Source organism: Oryctolagus cuniculus, chromosome 5, assembly GCF_051225735.1.
Source record: "Oryctolagus cuniculus isolate XC-2025 breed Fujian yellow rabbit chromosome 5, ASM5122573v1, whole genome shotgun sequence".
Taxonomy (NCBI): Eukaryota; Metazoa; Chordata; class Mammalia; order Lagomorpha; family Leporidae; genus Oryctolagus; species Oryctolagus cuniculus.
Genome location: NC_142871.1, coordinates 12,499,180 through 12,513,827, shown reverse-complemented (window position 1 = coordinate 12,513,827; position 14,648 = coordinate 12,499,180). Strand labels below are relative to the sequence as shown.

At 50.0% G+C, this 14,648-nt stretch overlaps 1 protein-coding gene and 1 pseudogene across 12 annotated transcripts in view; one reads left to right on the top strand and one right to left on the bottom strand.

Annotated features, from left to right (window-relative positions):
* Positions 1-14,648, top strand: part of TIAM2 (TIAM Rac1 associated GEF 2) — a 247,572-nt gene that overhangs the window by 190,321 nt on the left and 42,603 nt on the right. For 11 of the 12 annotated variants that reach the window (XM_070073356.2, XM_089332532.1, XM_070073350.2 and 8 more), the window contains one exon: positions 12,338-12,441. In XM_070073356.2, coding sequence (XP_069929457.1) covers positions 12,338-12,441 — 104 coding nt within the window. Of the gene's footprint in view, positions 1-1,804; positions 8,954-12,337; positions 12,442-14,648 lie in introns of those variants that run through there. The other variant, XM_089332531.1, reaches the window with a different exon arrangement.
* Positions 9,194-12,282, bottom strand: LOC138849753 (elongation factor 1-beta pseudogene; annotated as a pseudogene).

The following is a 14,648-nucleotide window of genomic DNA, read 5'->3' as shown; positions in this document are numbered from 1 at the left end:
AGAGTAAAGCCCACTCATCAGTCGCTCTACAGCAAAGCGAATTTAGCAGAAAATGAGTTATGATGGTTGCTGTCCTCCTGTGTGGGGGCCGCAGTAGAGGTGAGGAACTGCCTGCCTTGGGATCATTTGCTCAGCACTGATTTCCGGTAATAGTGTCACCATCTACTTCTTGTGTCTTTTTTGATGATTGAATTATACTGATGTGATAAAGTGACCACTTCCTGCGGTTTGGTTCTTTGGAATCACTTAACGTGGCGTTTTACTGTAATTCTGATTTCACTCTTGTAAAATCGATGCTGTAAAATCTTAGCTTCTTTTAAGAAAACTGATACATGGTGCGTGGTATGGTGCCTTGGGTAAGGCTGTTGCTTGGGACATTTCATATCAGAGTGCCTGGGATCGAGTCCCACCTCTGCCTCTGATCTAGCTTCCTGCTAATGCGCGGGGGAGGTAGCAGATGTTGGCCCATGTGCTTGGGTTCCTGCCACCTGTTTAGGAGACCTGGGTGGAGTTCTTGGCTCCTGGCTTCTGCCTGGCTTCATCCTGGCTGTTGTGGGCATTTGAGGAGTAGACCAGCAGGTGGAAGATCTCTTCCTCTGTTTCTCCCTCCGTCTCTGTTGTCCTGCTTTGTAAATAAATAAATAGAATGATTGTTCACATCCCATACAACTGACCTTTTACCGTATACAGTTCAGTGCTTTTTGGTGCGTTCATGAGGTTGTGTAGCTATTGCCAGTTTCTAATCCCACCATGTTCCTATTACCCTGGAATAGAAACCCCACACCCATCAGAAATCTCCCCTTGTGATCTCCTGCCCACCCAGCGCTGGGCGCCCACTGTGCCGTTTGTCTTCCCGTGGGTGGGCGTGTCCTGATCTTTCCGTGTGCGTGGAATTGCATGCTGCTTAGCCTGTCATGGCTGGCTTCGCTCATGGCATAACATTTTCTAAGTTCAAATCCAGCTTTCAGCACAAATCCTCTTCATTCCGCGTTGTGGCTGATGAATGGTCTGTGTTGCCTTCTTTTAATCCAGTAGCACTTATTGAAAAGAGGCGTTCCTCAAGTTTTCTTTCTCCCATGGCAACGTTCCCCAGTAGACTCTTGTCTACTGTTGTCTAGATGGCTTTACAGGGTTTGCCGAGAACGCCAACTCAGTCGTATATAAGGGTTTCGAATGTAAGTTCGACTGCATTAAAATGCTTTTTAGTGTGGCATTTGTGGGGCGGGATCCTCCCAGCTAGGTGGGTGTCAGTTTCAGGTAGTATCAAAACCTAGGTTGAATACCTCTTTTATCATTGGATTTGCAGTTGTCATCAAAGATGAGGTTCTTTGTCCCAGATAAAGTACTTTGCACCTGCTGACGTATGGCGGGAGGCCTTTTGCTGCCTTTCTTTGGGCTAAGCACACTGCCTGGGTCTCAGCCCTCGCCTGCCTGGAGAGTGAAACAGGAGTGTATCTGAATTCTCTCCCTCCATCATGCTAAGAAGGCCCATGTAGTGAAGGTTGCGTGGAAGTGGCAGGCAGCACATTGCTACCCTGATAACGTCTCCCATATTTCTGTTCCTCGAAGTGTTCTTTCAGATTCGAAGGCGCTTTATCACGGTACAATTGAATCATGTGGTGGCGGCCTGCTACTGAGAATCGCCACCAGCATTTACTTCTGTTTATCACCAGTGTTAGCTTGCGTTGTCAAGAATATTGCCAGTGGGAAGTGTGAGCTTAGGAGTAGTGGACTTGGGAGATTAATGAAATTTACATTTTCCTGATGCGTTATTTATGCTACGGTAGCCTTTAATTCTCTGCAGGCTTAACACATTCAAGCTGCTGCTTTGAATTTCCTCGACACAATGAAAAACGGAGAGTCCTCGATACGGCGAGAAAAGCAGATTGAGAGACAGGTGTTTAGCATGGTGGCTAATGTGCTGCTGGGGGCGGCCACATCGCATCGCAGGGTACCTGGGTGTGAGTCCAGGCTCTGTTCCCGATCCCAGCTTCCTGCTGTTGCGCACCCTGGGAGGTAACTCCAGCACTTGGGTCCCTGCCACCCACCTGGGAGACCTCGATTAAATTCTTGTCTTCTGGCTTTGGCCTGGCTCAGCCCCACGCTGTTGCCGGCATTTGAGGAGTTAACCAATGGGTGGGAGCTCTCTGTCTGTCCCCCTTTCAAATAAATGAAATTTTAAAAAAGAAAAGCAGATTGATTTTTATCTGTATTAGAAGTATGTATTAAATGTGATCTTTTTATATAAATCTTACAGTTTAGAACTTGACTAACCTTTGAATGTGGACAGATCACTTTTTTTTCCTCTCATGGAGTAGTTCATCTATTATTTTATGTAAATGATTTTATTATCACTCTGTTCCACTGAGTAATGATGAGTCATAGCTGCCTGCATAAGAAATCACAGTAAATGCATTTAATGAAAGTTGTCTCAAACCATTGTGGTGTTAAAGTAAAAGCATGAATAAAACTTCAGGAAATCTAAGGGAGTTTAAAACATGCGTTGCTATATAAAGTTCGCAAATTGATGCTTGAAGTTGGAAAATTCTTAGTTTTTCTTTGCAGATGATCTCAACGTTCAGTGCGCTCTCTGGACCATTATAACTGCGTCCCATGAGCATTAATCCAAGATAGAGTGAGTGAAGCTTGGGGAACTGAAAAAAAATCTTAATTTTGGATTTATAAAGTGCTATTTCATAACTGGCAGCTTTGATCTACCAAAATCTTTTTTCTTTTAAAAAAGATTCATTTATTTATCTGAAAGAGTTACACAGAGAGAGGAGAGAGAGAGAGAGAGAGGTCTTCCATCCACTGGTTCACTGCCCAGATGGCCGCATCGGCTGGAGCTGCACGATCCAAAGCCAGGAGCCAGGAGCCAGGAGCTTCTTCAGGGTCTCCCATGTGAGTGCAGAGGCCCAAGGACTTGGACCATCTTGTACTGCTTTCCCAGGCCATAGTACAGAGCTGGATCAGAAGAGGAGCAGCCGGGACTAGAACCGGCACCCATGGGGGATGGCAGCGCTTCAGGCCAGGGCGTTAACCCCCTGCGCCACAGCGCCGGCCCCTGTGCTTATTTTTTTAAACAGAAGATACAAGAAGATATTGGATAATTTCTAAATTTCTAATCTTTGTTGATTTTTTTAAAAGATGTATTTATTTATTTGAAAGTCAGAGTTAGAAGGAGAGAGAGAAAGAGAGAGAGGTCTTCCATCTGCTGGTTAACTCCCCAGTTGGCTGCAACGGCTGAAGCTATGCTGATCCGAAGCCAGGAGCCAGAACCTTCTTCTCGGTCTCCCACGTGGGTGCAGGGGCCCAAGTACTGCTTTCCCAGGCCATAGCAGAGAGCTATAATGAAAGTGGAGCAGCCGGGACTTGAACCGGCGTCCATGGGGGATGCCAGCACTGCAGGCTGTGGCTTTACCCGCTATGCTGCAGTGCCAGTTATGGAGTTGTCTAGTGGAAATTCTCAGAAGTCAAATATAAAAATTGACCAAATCAAATAGATTAAGAGCCTAATTCTCAGAATTATGTTGTTTTATCTGAATGTGAGCAGATGATAACAGAATATAAGTGTTAAATGTCAAAGATGTATAACTCTAAAGCCTCAGTGGATTATGTAGCTGAAAACTTAATTAAACCGTTTATTATTCACTTATGGCTTTTTTGATATGACTTTTTAGATTTTTTTTTTCAGGCTTCACAGAAGATTACCCTATAGTTTTCACGGCAAAGGAGGTTCCTAAGGACTAATGATTTAATCAACTGAATCACTTTTGCACCTGAAAGTATTAAATAACTGTTTATGTGGGTGTTGTATTTTACTTGCTCTCCCGAGCGTGTTCTCTGTTTCTTTGGGAAGTGGCAGAGACGGATAGTCTTCGGGTTCCTGCGCTGGTCTGCCTGCTGTTGGGTGCACTTTGCAGCCTCGATGCAGTTGGTCTTCTGCAAGTTAGGGTTGAGGTCCTGCCCATCGGGGAAGGCAGAGGTGTTTCCCAGAGTCTGCGGCACTGCCTGCCAGGTGACCTTTGGAAGTGTGCAGGTCTGTTTTTGGTTATTATCCTGATTTGGGGGACAGTGGCATCAGGTGATTGGAGCATGGGTTTTGGAGATTGTCCTAAGCCTGTGGATTGATCTGCAGGACCTGCGTATGGATGGGGAAAAAAAAAAAAACATGCAAATAATTATGTGAGCCGAGAACTTACTCCATTTTAGGAATAAACACAAATCCCACTGCGTGCACCGCTCCCCCCGCCCCCCAAATCTAGCGTACTTTGAATTTTCTGGAAATGCAGAAACCTAATAAAGCAAGGGAAGCATCTGTCCTTTGTTTTCTTCAGGACTTTGCTGAGGAGTTTTGTCTTTCTGGAAGATTGTGTCAGTGCGGGAGAGAGCAGGGGACCCGCTGTGGTACAGCCTGTGATACAGGCACCACGGTCGTCCTCAGTGGCTCCCGTGGACGGTGCCCTCACAGCTTCCAGGGTGGTTTTGCCCACCACTTCCATATTGGAATATGTATTCTTTTTTATTACACGTTTTTTCCATTTATTTTCCTCCCTGTGTTACTATTAAGGCAGTATATTGCTTTTTATGAAATGATGTGTATGATTTTCATTTCAGAAGAGTAAAAGTATATATTATCAAAAAGAGAGCTTTGGCTCTGCCAGAATTGAGGAGCAGTATATTGCAATATATGATTTAAGGCATGAAAAACATAGTTCACAAAGTAATTCCTGTTCTCAGGCTCATCCTTTTAGTGTACTTCAAATGAACACCCAAGTCCCCGGATGGAAGCAGAAGTTCTCCTGACACTATGATTGCTGTCTTGGTCCATTGGTGCTGCTGTAACAGCATACCACAGCCTGGGCAACCCATAAACAGAAATGTTCGGGCTTGCACTGCTGGAGACGGGGGAGTCCGGTATCAAGCTGTCATTAGGGAACGGCTCTTTGGCTTAGTGGTTAGACACCCACGTTGCACATCGGAGTCCCTGGGCTTGATGGCTGACTCCAGCCTGCTGACTGCAGCTTCCTGCTCATGTACAACTTGGGTGGCAGCAGGTGCTGGCTCGAGTGGATTGGTCCCTGCCACCCATATGGGAGAGCCAGGTTGAGTTCCAGACTCCTGGCGTGAGCGTTGGCCCAGCCCAGCTGTTGTAGACAAGTAGGGAGAGTGAACTGGTCTCTAATTAAATACAATAGGAAAGTTATAAAATAAAAACAAAATCAAGGTGCGGTTAGGTTTGGTGATTCTGGTTCCAAGGTGGCACCTTGAATGTGTTTTTGTCTTGACGTGGTGGGGGCAGAAGGACAACAGAGTGGGAAAGAGTGGACCCACTCCTGAGAGCCCTTTCCATCCGGGGGATTGCATTGTCAGTGCGTCACTTCTGGGTGCCACATTCAAGTGGTAGCAGCCGCCACCATCAGTTTCTCAAAAAAAAAAAAAAAAAGCCTTCTTGAGTAACAGGGAAAGCAAATGTTGCAATGTCCAGTTGGGTTCCTCGTTTGTGGCTGCAGGGATTGGAACTGGTTTGAGAATTTTCCTTCAGTTTCTTCTAAGTCGTGAGTCCGAGAACTCTGAAGGTTTTGTCACACTTCTGTGGACCGTGGCGCTTGGATTTTCTCCAGGAGCCGGTTGTCTGTCCCCAGGGGGCTGGACCCTCGCCCCGGCCCTCCTATGTCCACATGCTTGCTGGGGTCTCCAGGCTCTGCTGGCAGCCTCCAGGGTCTGGAGAACTTGGCTGCCTGTTCTCTTGTGCCCTCTTTGAATGAGATGGAGATCCCGAGGGAGTCGGGAATCATGGAGTGGCATCACCTGGTGGTAGCACACATTAAAGCTGCCACCTCCAGTGAGAGGCAGGCTCCCTTAGCATTCAGCTGCAGTGAGACGCTGGCAGGGACCCCACCACACACACCAACCTCCAGCCCAGGTTGCCCAGGGCCACTGTTTTCCAAAAAATCCGTCCTTGTACACATCACAGTGAGCACCTGGGCGCACTCGTGCTTCTGCAGTGGGGGGGGAAATCGTTGGCAAACCCACACTCTGGAACGTGACCTCTATTAACCTGGCTGGAAGTGGTGTCGCTGGGAGCTCTGAATTCAGATGACGCACTGTGTGGGTGACGCACCCTCGACTTTACCGTTTCCGAATGTGTCTATTTTTACATCGGCACCAGGATGTTGCTTTCACTCGCATTTTGCCCTTTAGTTGCACAGGATTTGGGGCTGCCAGTTCCTTGGCCGACAGTGACACTAATGAGCGTGCACTGTCTGGGAAGAGAGACAGAGTGAACTCGGGGATTTTTAACGAAACCTTCCGTTTCCGTTTCCCTCCTGTGGCCCGTAAAGAGCTGTAGGGCCTGCAGAAGAGAGGAGGCGGTCATTTCCCGTTCTCACCTGCCTGGGTGGCATCCGTCTCAAAAAGCAGGTTGTTGGTTGAGCAAGAAAGGTGGCTGGGCAGACCTTCCTGCAGCAGCTGACCCGCCGCCTGGTCGCCGGCGGCTGCACCGTGTGTGGCCCGCATCTGAATGAAGGAGTGACCAAGTGGGAGCAGTGGGTCCGAGCGGAGGAGCAGCCCTGGTCACCCAGCCGCCGAGTGGCCGCTCTTCTAGGCCAGGGTCAATGTTAGATTTTTCAGATTGCCACGTCTCACTGCAAACTGTTAATTTCTACAAGGAATACAACAGAAAGAAAGGCAAAAAGGTGTTTTCCAGATACCAACAGATCTATAACTGGGTGGTTTTTCAGTACTTTTTTTCCATCTCCTGGGCCAGAGACTGGAGCGGATCTGAACGTCTAGACGGTGTGGTGCGGAGTGTGGGTGGCAGGAAGTGTTTGCCTATCTGTGTTCGATAGGGCTGGGGAGTCCTCCACCTGTCCCAGTGGGTCTTCCAGATGAGGGGCTCTCCCAGATGAGGGGCTCTCCCAGGCGGGGGAGCTTTTCAGTTAGTGGAGGCTGAAGCACGCTTTCCTCGCGTCAGCACCTGGTGGTGCTCAGTGTGTGGGGACAGGGCACCCAGGGCAGGAGGCCTGGTTCCAACAGCTTTGTCAACCAGCGTTGGGCTTTTACCAGCCTATGCTCAACCCCTCCACCCCCCTGCCAGTCTTGTAGTCCAGAGTATTCCTTTTGCTCATTTCTTCTCTAGGAAGAACACTAAGGGCACACTCTGATGACCAGGATACAGGTCCTGGGGAAATGGAGACTCCTGGAGCCAGGAGTGGGCAGGCCTGGACACTCCGTTTCCCCAGGACAGCACTGGTGCCCTGCTGGTCACTGCAGGGGCTCTGTGTGCCGGATACCATGCTGCCTGGGCTCCACCCTGTCCAAGATGGTGCCTCAGGTCTGGGGCCCAGCAGCACCCAGAGCCTCCCTGGAGTCTGGGAGGCTGAGGGGTGGTGGGGTGCCCTTGCAGATCCCAGGTGAGCCTTTTACCCTGGGGCAGGCAGGCTGCTGACAGGGAGGAGTCGGGTGTCCTGAGATCAGGTGAACCCCACGGTTCTTCTCTTGCTTGCCTGCATCACAAGCTGTCTTCTCGGAAAACACGAGCTCCCCTTTGTAAGAGGCAAGCCGTGGTTTGCAGAGTTTTCGGTACCTAAGCTGCAGAGTTTCGGGAACACACTGACGGGCTGACTCGGCGTTACCCCGGTACCCACCGTGGATGTCGCCATTGTCTGGGGCATCCGCCAGGCTCCGAGGCTCCCCTGCCCCGTCATCTCAGAGCTCCTCATGCGCTCGAGGTGGTCTGGTCGAGGGGTCCTCTGTGTGCAGGACTTCATACCTGCCCGCTGTGGAGTGGCGCCATGGGCATCGCCATGAGTCAGCGCAGGTGTGGCTTCCTGTCGCGTTTCCTGTCCTTGATGTAATTCTTGGGAAATAGGGAAGCACCTGCTCACTGGTTACAGGTGGACAGCAGTTGTGCACGTTTGATCCCCATTCCCAGGTGATGTCCTTTGACACTGTGTGGTCCCTTTCTCTGTGGACACAGAGGTGAGAGACCCTCCCCTCCTCCACCTTGTGTGCACTGGCGCTGCTGGAGTTCTCCCCTTGGCCCTCCTCCTGGCTCCCTCTGCCCAGTCTCTGCTGGGTGCCGTCCATCCTGTTGGCTTTAGTGGCTGACCCCTGGGGTCTGCCCAGGGTTTGGGCAGATAGATAATCAGCCTAAGCAACCCTGGGGTTTGGGCAGATAATCAGCTGAAGTGAGAGTTGCTTGGCCAAGCCAAGGAGTTAGTGGGAAAGTGCTGTGCCCTAAAGGCTGCTTCTCTGCGAAGAAATCTACAGGGGCCGTTGGAGCAAGGACCGCGGGCGTGTCTGGCATGCAGGAGCGGGGCGTGCAGGGTCCTTTCCTCTGCCGTGCGCGTCTGCAGCTGTGGAATGTTCCAGACTGCACTCGAGGTTGGTCGCTCGCTGCTTCCCTTGTTAGTGCTGGGCTGGCCCTTTCTGAGTGTGGTGTCGTAAGCTGTGCTTTCCTGTAATGTCCTCTGAGAAGCAAGCTCAAGCTAGCCAGCGTTTCAGAGTCTCGGCCCCTGTTCCTCTCTTGCCTAAATCTTACATGTACTCTGCACCTTCTCTGCGGGTGTATTCTTAGAATTTCCAAATCGCTGGGACTGGGCTTGGACCCTGGGCTCCTGACCGCTGGCCATGTGCCCTGAATGGCATGGATGTATCCCGGACTCAGCTTTGCCGACTTTAGTAGGCTTGTCATCCCCACTCCTACCCTTCCCGCGCTCCCCGTCTACCCAGCGCCGAGACACAGACACCAGGGCTCTCCCAGCCCCTCTCCAGTGACTCCCGGAGTCTGCCTCCACTGACTCTGCCATTGCTCACATGAGCGCTGCTGCTCTAGTCTGTTCTTGTGGGTCCTTGCGCCTCGCACCTGCTGTGTCACTGCGACTTTCTGACCCGCCCTCTCTGCCAAGCTCCTGCCCTCCATGCATTGCTCCATCCTGGGCCCCCTCTTCTCCCGGCTCTACTGTCTTTCACAGCCACAATCAACAAATTCCTGACTCTGCCTGGCTCATCACACCCCTTGCTTTTACCCTGTTTGCTTCCCATTCATGGAACCCCCAGTCTCCACTGCCCACCTTGTCTTGTCTCTTCATCTTTTTTTTTTTAAAAAGAAAGATTTATTTTATTTATTCAAAAGGCAGTTACAGAGAGAGAAAGAGAGACAGAGGGAGGTGTCTTCCATTAGCTGGAACACTCTTTGGCTGGGCCAGACCAAAGCCAGGATCCAGGAGCTTCTTCCAGGTCTCCCTTGTGGGTGCAGGGGCCAAAGTACTTGGGCCATCTTCCACTGCTTTCCAAGGCACATTAGCAGAGAGCTGAATCAGAAGTGGAGCAGCCGGGACACAAACCAGTGCTCATATGAGATGCTGGCATTGCAGATGGCGGTTTAACCCACCACACCACACACTGGCCCCGTCCTCAGCTTTGAAGACAGGCAAATGTCCCTTAGATTTCAAGGCTTGACTCAAATGTCTCCTTTTATTTTTAAAAAAGATTTATTTATTTATTTGTTTGAAAGGCAGATTGACAGACCTTCCATCTGCCGCTACACTCACCAAATGGCTGCAATGGCCAGGGCTGGGCCAGGCTGGAGCCAGGATCATCTTCCACTGCTTTCCCAGGCACAATAACAGGGAGCTGGATGAGAAGTGGAGCAGCCAGGACTCGAACTGGCATGCATATAGGATGCTGTGTGTCGCAGTCAGTGGCTTAACATGCTACGGCATAATGCTGGCCCCCTTAAGTGCCTCCTTTTCTAGGAAGTCTTTTAAGGCCCACAGGGAACTCACTCATCCCTGTGTGGCCTTGTCCCATGTCATCTGTGACACTTTGTCCTACTCATCTCCTTCTTCCCCTCCCTCACCACGGACCTCTGCCCAGACCAGAGGCAGAAATCTCTGTAGTTTCCCTGTGGAAACTCATGTTGGGGTCAAATCCCCATTGTGAAGCTGGAAACGGGGTGTGTATGGGTGGGAACACACCTCTGGAGATGATTAGGGTTAGATAACGTTGTCTGCATGGGGCCCCCATGACTGAAGAGGGAGAGAGATCAGAGCGCTTTATCGTTTGCCCAGTCTGTGAGATTCTGTCATTAGCAACAGAAAACAAAACCAGCAGAAACCTTGAGAGCGTCTCGCTCGTCCCTGTGTTCCTAGCGCCGTGCTTGTGTTTAACAAGTGCATGTTGAATAGATGGGTGCAAGTGCCGACCGCCACAGGGATGAGGCTGTGTTGTTTAGTTTGATCTCTCTTAAACAATGGTGTGCACGCAGGAGTCAGGAGGTAGTGAGGGTCACTTTTGGTGTGGAGTTTGATCTTACTTCCCAGCCTGCCGCTGAGTGAATCGCCTGTGTGATGTGGCTTCCAGGGACTGCAGGAGGCCAGTGCCAGGATCCTCGCCTGTCATTACTACCTGACATTTCCCCAGTGACTGCTCATCAGCAACACTGAAGTGTAGCTTAGACTCTCTGGGCGGGAGCAGGGTGTTGGAAGAGAAAGGAGGAAGAAGCCAGAGCTGCAGTTACGTTGTCCATCGAGGTGTTTCGCTGGCAGCCTCCTCCTGTCTTGGAAGAGCCTGTGTCGTGGTGGGCAGAGCAGGTCATCATGGGTTGGTGTTGCTGTCTCTCAGCTGTGTTGCCCCCCCAGGATCTCAGAGCTTTTAAATGGCTTCCGGAGGCCGCCTTCTTGCCCTGTCCAGCTGGGCGGTTTCTTTGCCCGCACATCTCTCCATGCTTTTGGAGCTTAGATCCCCTCACCTTGACTTCTGGTTGGAACCAACTGGCTTTGGAAGCCATCTAGTTTCACCTAGTTGAGCAACAGTCTATCCAGTGCCAGACTTGGGATGAAGACTTGGGTTGTATGTTGGTGGAGTGCTCTTTCCACTGCTCTTGATTTTGTTTCTTCATCTTCCAAGCTTCTTTTTTGAAGTGAAATGATCCTGGATGGATTTTCGATCTTGCTGAGAGCAGCCACATCCCTGGATTGTACGTAGTCCCTCAAAGCCGTGGTCTGTTCCTGCAGCATCTGTGTCCCCAGTTTGCCATCGTCAACGACACGCTGCATTTGAAGCTTTTCAATTCTGTACCCCACGGGAGTAGATTAGAGCCATCTACTCGAATACTTAAGATTCTGTCTTCCAGTTTTGCCGTATGCGTCTCATCATCCCAAGGTTCCAATCTAGTGAGATGAGACTTGGGAACACGTCTGGGTTTTTTGGCTTCCTTTGACGCATTCCACACGAGTTGTTTTTCGCTCAGCCTCATTGCCTCTTCACTCTCCTCCTCTTCCTCCCCCTCCTCCTCCTGCTCTCCAAAGAGGTCAGTGTCGTCACCATCTTTGCTCTCTGTAGCTCCACTTCCTGTGGTGTCTAACACATCGACAGGGCCATCCTGGCCCCAAGCTTTTTATCACTCCTGCCGGGCTGGCCTTTTCCTATTCCTTAGACTTGATGTGATTCTTTGGTGTAGGGCGTGACACAGTCGGCAGGCGGTGGGCTAGAGGCCACTACTGCCACATCTGCTGGTGAGGGCACGTACCCCTTGATGTGGCTTTTGTCTGCCAAGTAATCGTTGAGCCCCTGGAGGTAGGTGGGGCATCAGCTGTACCCAGGAGCTGGGGGCAGAGGAGGAGAAGGGTACAGGTGGTTGGTGCCTGGTGCTGAGAGAGAGAAAAGGGGCATTGCTCTTGAACTTGTTAACTTGAGAAACAGTGGCTAGAACTATTGAGAAGGGTGTGTGTGTGTAGCCGTAGGCTGGAAACCTGCATGCGCTAGGTACTTTTAATATTATTTTTGAACCTCTGCTCACAAGAGTTTACTTTTTCCCCTGGGACTTTAGGTTTAGAATGAAATTGTGATTGTTGCAAAAAAGAGAGCGTTGCTTGCAGAATGATCAAGTTGTGGGTGGCAATAAGTATCTATGATATGACACCACTGGTTTTCTATAATGTCCCTTGCAATTTTGCCCTCAGCCCACCCTAGGGAAATACCACCAAAAGTCACTGCAATTTGATTCTTGGTTCAAATATATTATTTGAGAGCAGTGCTTTGGGAGATCTGGTTTGTGCAGCAATGGGAAGAGTGACAAAGCATTTCAGTAATTATTTTCATTGGTCTCCTTTGACCAAACAGGATGTTGTTTCTTCAGTGAGCAGGACCCTGTTTCATAAGACAGCGTGTGCAGGTCGTACCTCCCTGAGGGCATGAGGGGCCCTCGGAGCCGCCTACGGGGTTGTAGGTTGTCTCTTGCTTTCCTGTCTCTGTCTGAGCCTTTGGTCCCGTCATGACCCCTCTCTCTCAATGACTGATCTCATGCATATCCTTGTCATTTTCCCTGCAGATTTCAGCAACGTCCCTGACATTCCAACTGGTCTGAAAAGGAGCCAGACAGATGGCACCCTGGATCAGGTGTCCCACAGGGAGAAAATGGAGCAGACATTCAGGGTAAGATGTTGGCCCAGACCTCAGACCCAGAACTGGGCAGGCAAGGGCTGTTCCCACCTTCACCTGACATGGGCACAGGTTATCTTCACCCAGGGCCCAGCAGTTGCTATAGACATTTTTTTTTTCATGAAAGAAAAGTGTTTCCTTATTTATCTTTTAAGTTTATTTTTGGGGCCTGCATTGTGGTGTAGTGGGTAAAGCCACTGTCTGCAGTGCCAGCATCTCATATGGTTGCCAGTTTGAGTCCTGGCTGTTCCACTTCTGATCCAGCTCTCTACTGTGGCCTGGGAAAGTAGTAGAAGATGGCCCAAGTCCTTGGGCCCCTGCACCCACATGGGAGACCTGGAAGAAGCTCCAGGCTCCTGGCTTCAGATGGCTCAGCTCTGGCTGTTGCGGCCATTTAGGGAGTGAACCAGCAGATGAAATCTCTCTCTGCCTCTGTCTCTCCGTAACTCTGCCTTTCAAATACGTAAATAAATCTTTAAAAATTTATTTATTAAAAGGCAGAATGACAGGAAGAGAGAAATCTTTCATCTACTAGTTTACTTCTAAATGGCCACAAGAGCCAGGGCTGTACCAGGCTGAAGCCAGGAGCCAGGAGCTCCATCCTGGTCTCTCACAGGAGTGGCAGGGGCCTGGACACTTGGGCCATCACCCTCTGCCTTCCCAGGTGCATTAGCAGGGGCCAGGACTCAAAGCAGCACTCCAGCAGTTTAACCTGCTGCCCCACGATGCCAGCCCCTCTTTGTTCATTCATTCATGAAGTGTGGTACTAACAGAGGCTGTTTGCTGTGGCAGAACATCTGTATCCCCGACACTGCCGGCTCCGCCCATCCCACGTTAGTTTTGCTTAGCTGTTTTGGGAAAGAAAACTAAGCCTAGGAACTGGGAAAGTCCTGTTAAATTACTAATCTGTTCCTTTCCTACAATTTTTTTTTTTTTTTTTTTTTTTTTTTGCTACAGGTAAGTGATTCCTGGAGTGCTGTCATTTTGGTGTGGTAGAACATAGGACAGCACTTGCCACGGTGACGTGCACCACTGAGTGGCGTTCAGTGTGTTCACATTGTTTTGCCACTGTCGTCACCAAGTATATCCATCATCTCAGAGAGAATCCCCGTGCTAATTAACTCATAGCTCTCCTTCCTCCCTGCCCCCCAGTCTCCTGGTAACCTCTGTTAGACTTTTGACCTCTTTTGCCGATTCCAGCTACCTCAAGTAAGTAGGATTATATGATACTTGTATTTTGATTTATTTCTCTTTGCCTATTGTCAGAATTTTAGGTTCATCCATGTTGGGGCATGTGTCTGACTTGCTTTTTCACAGCTGAATAATATTCCACTGTGTGTGTGTGCCGGATTTTGTGGCTGTGTGCCTCTGTAGGTGGACACTTGGGTTCTTGTTGCCATTTGGCTTTGGTGAGCGATGCTGCTATGAACATAGACCCCCCAAGTTAGTGCTGGGCTCCTTGTTCTCAATTCTTTGGGGTGTGCACCTTGAAGTAGAATTACTGAGTCATAAATAATTCTATGTTAGGCTTTCTGTGGGACAGCCCAGCCTGTTTCCACAGTGTGGGCCATTTTGCACGCACCACCCCTCCCCAGCCCCAACCATGTATGGGGGTCTGATTGCAGCCCGTGCTTGGCAGTGCTGCTCTGTTCCATCCTGTTCCCACGTTTTTGGCTGTTCCTAGTCAGCTACCCCTTCAGAAATGATCTGAGTGACACGGTCTATTATAGTGTCTCATCAAGTTTTGACTGACTTTGAAGTAATAACTCTGTGTTACACTTCTTGCTTTTGTCTTAAGTACAAAATAAGAATGGAGGAAATGTAGGCAGTGACAGGTATTTAAATACAAGTTCTAGGGGGCCGCGCCCCAGCTGGGTTTGGACTGACGCTCCTGGGAGCTGGTGCCCTGGGCAGGCAGCTGTGTGGCACGCCCTCCAGGGAGCGGTGATGCCCCTGTTGGGGGTCTGGGTCACGTGGGGGCCTGCCAGCCTCGGAGTGGGTCCCAGCGGCTGCCGGCTTACAGCCCTTCCTTCTGTCTCTCTTTTCCCCATCCCCAAATCCTCTCCCATTCTTCATCCACCTCCTCCGAGCTCTCTCCTCCTGTCCCACCCACCTCTTCATGCAAAGCAAGTGTGCAGCCGCCTCCCCTAGTCTGGTTTGGCTTCCAAGATACAGTTCTTTTGCTAAGCTGAAATCCATCG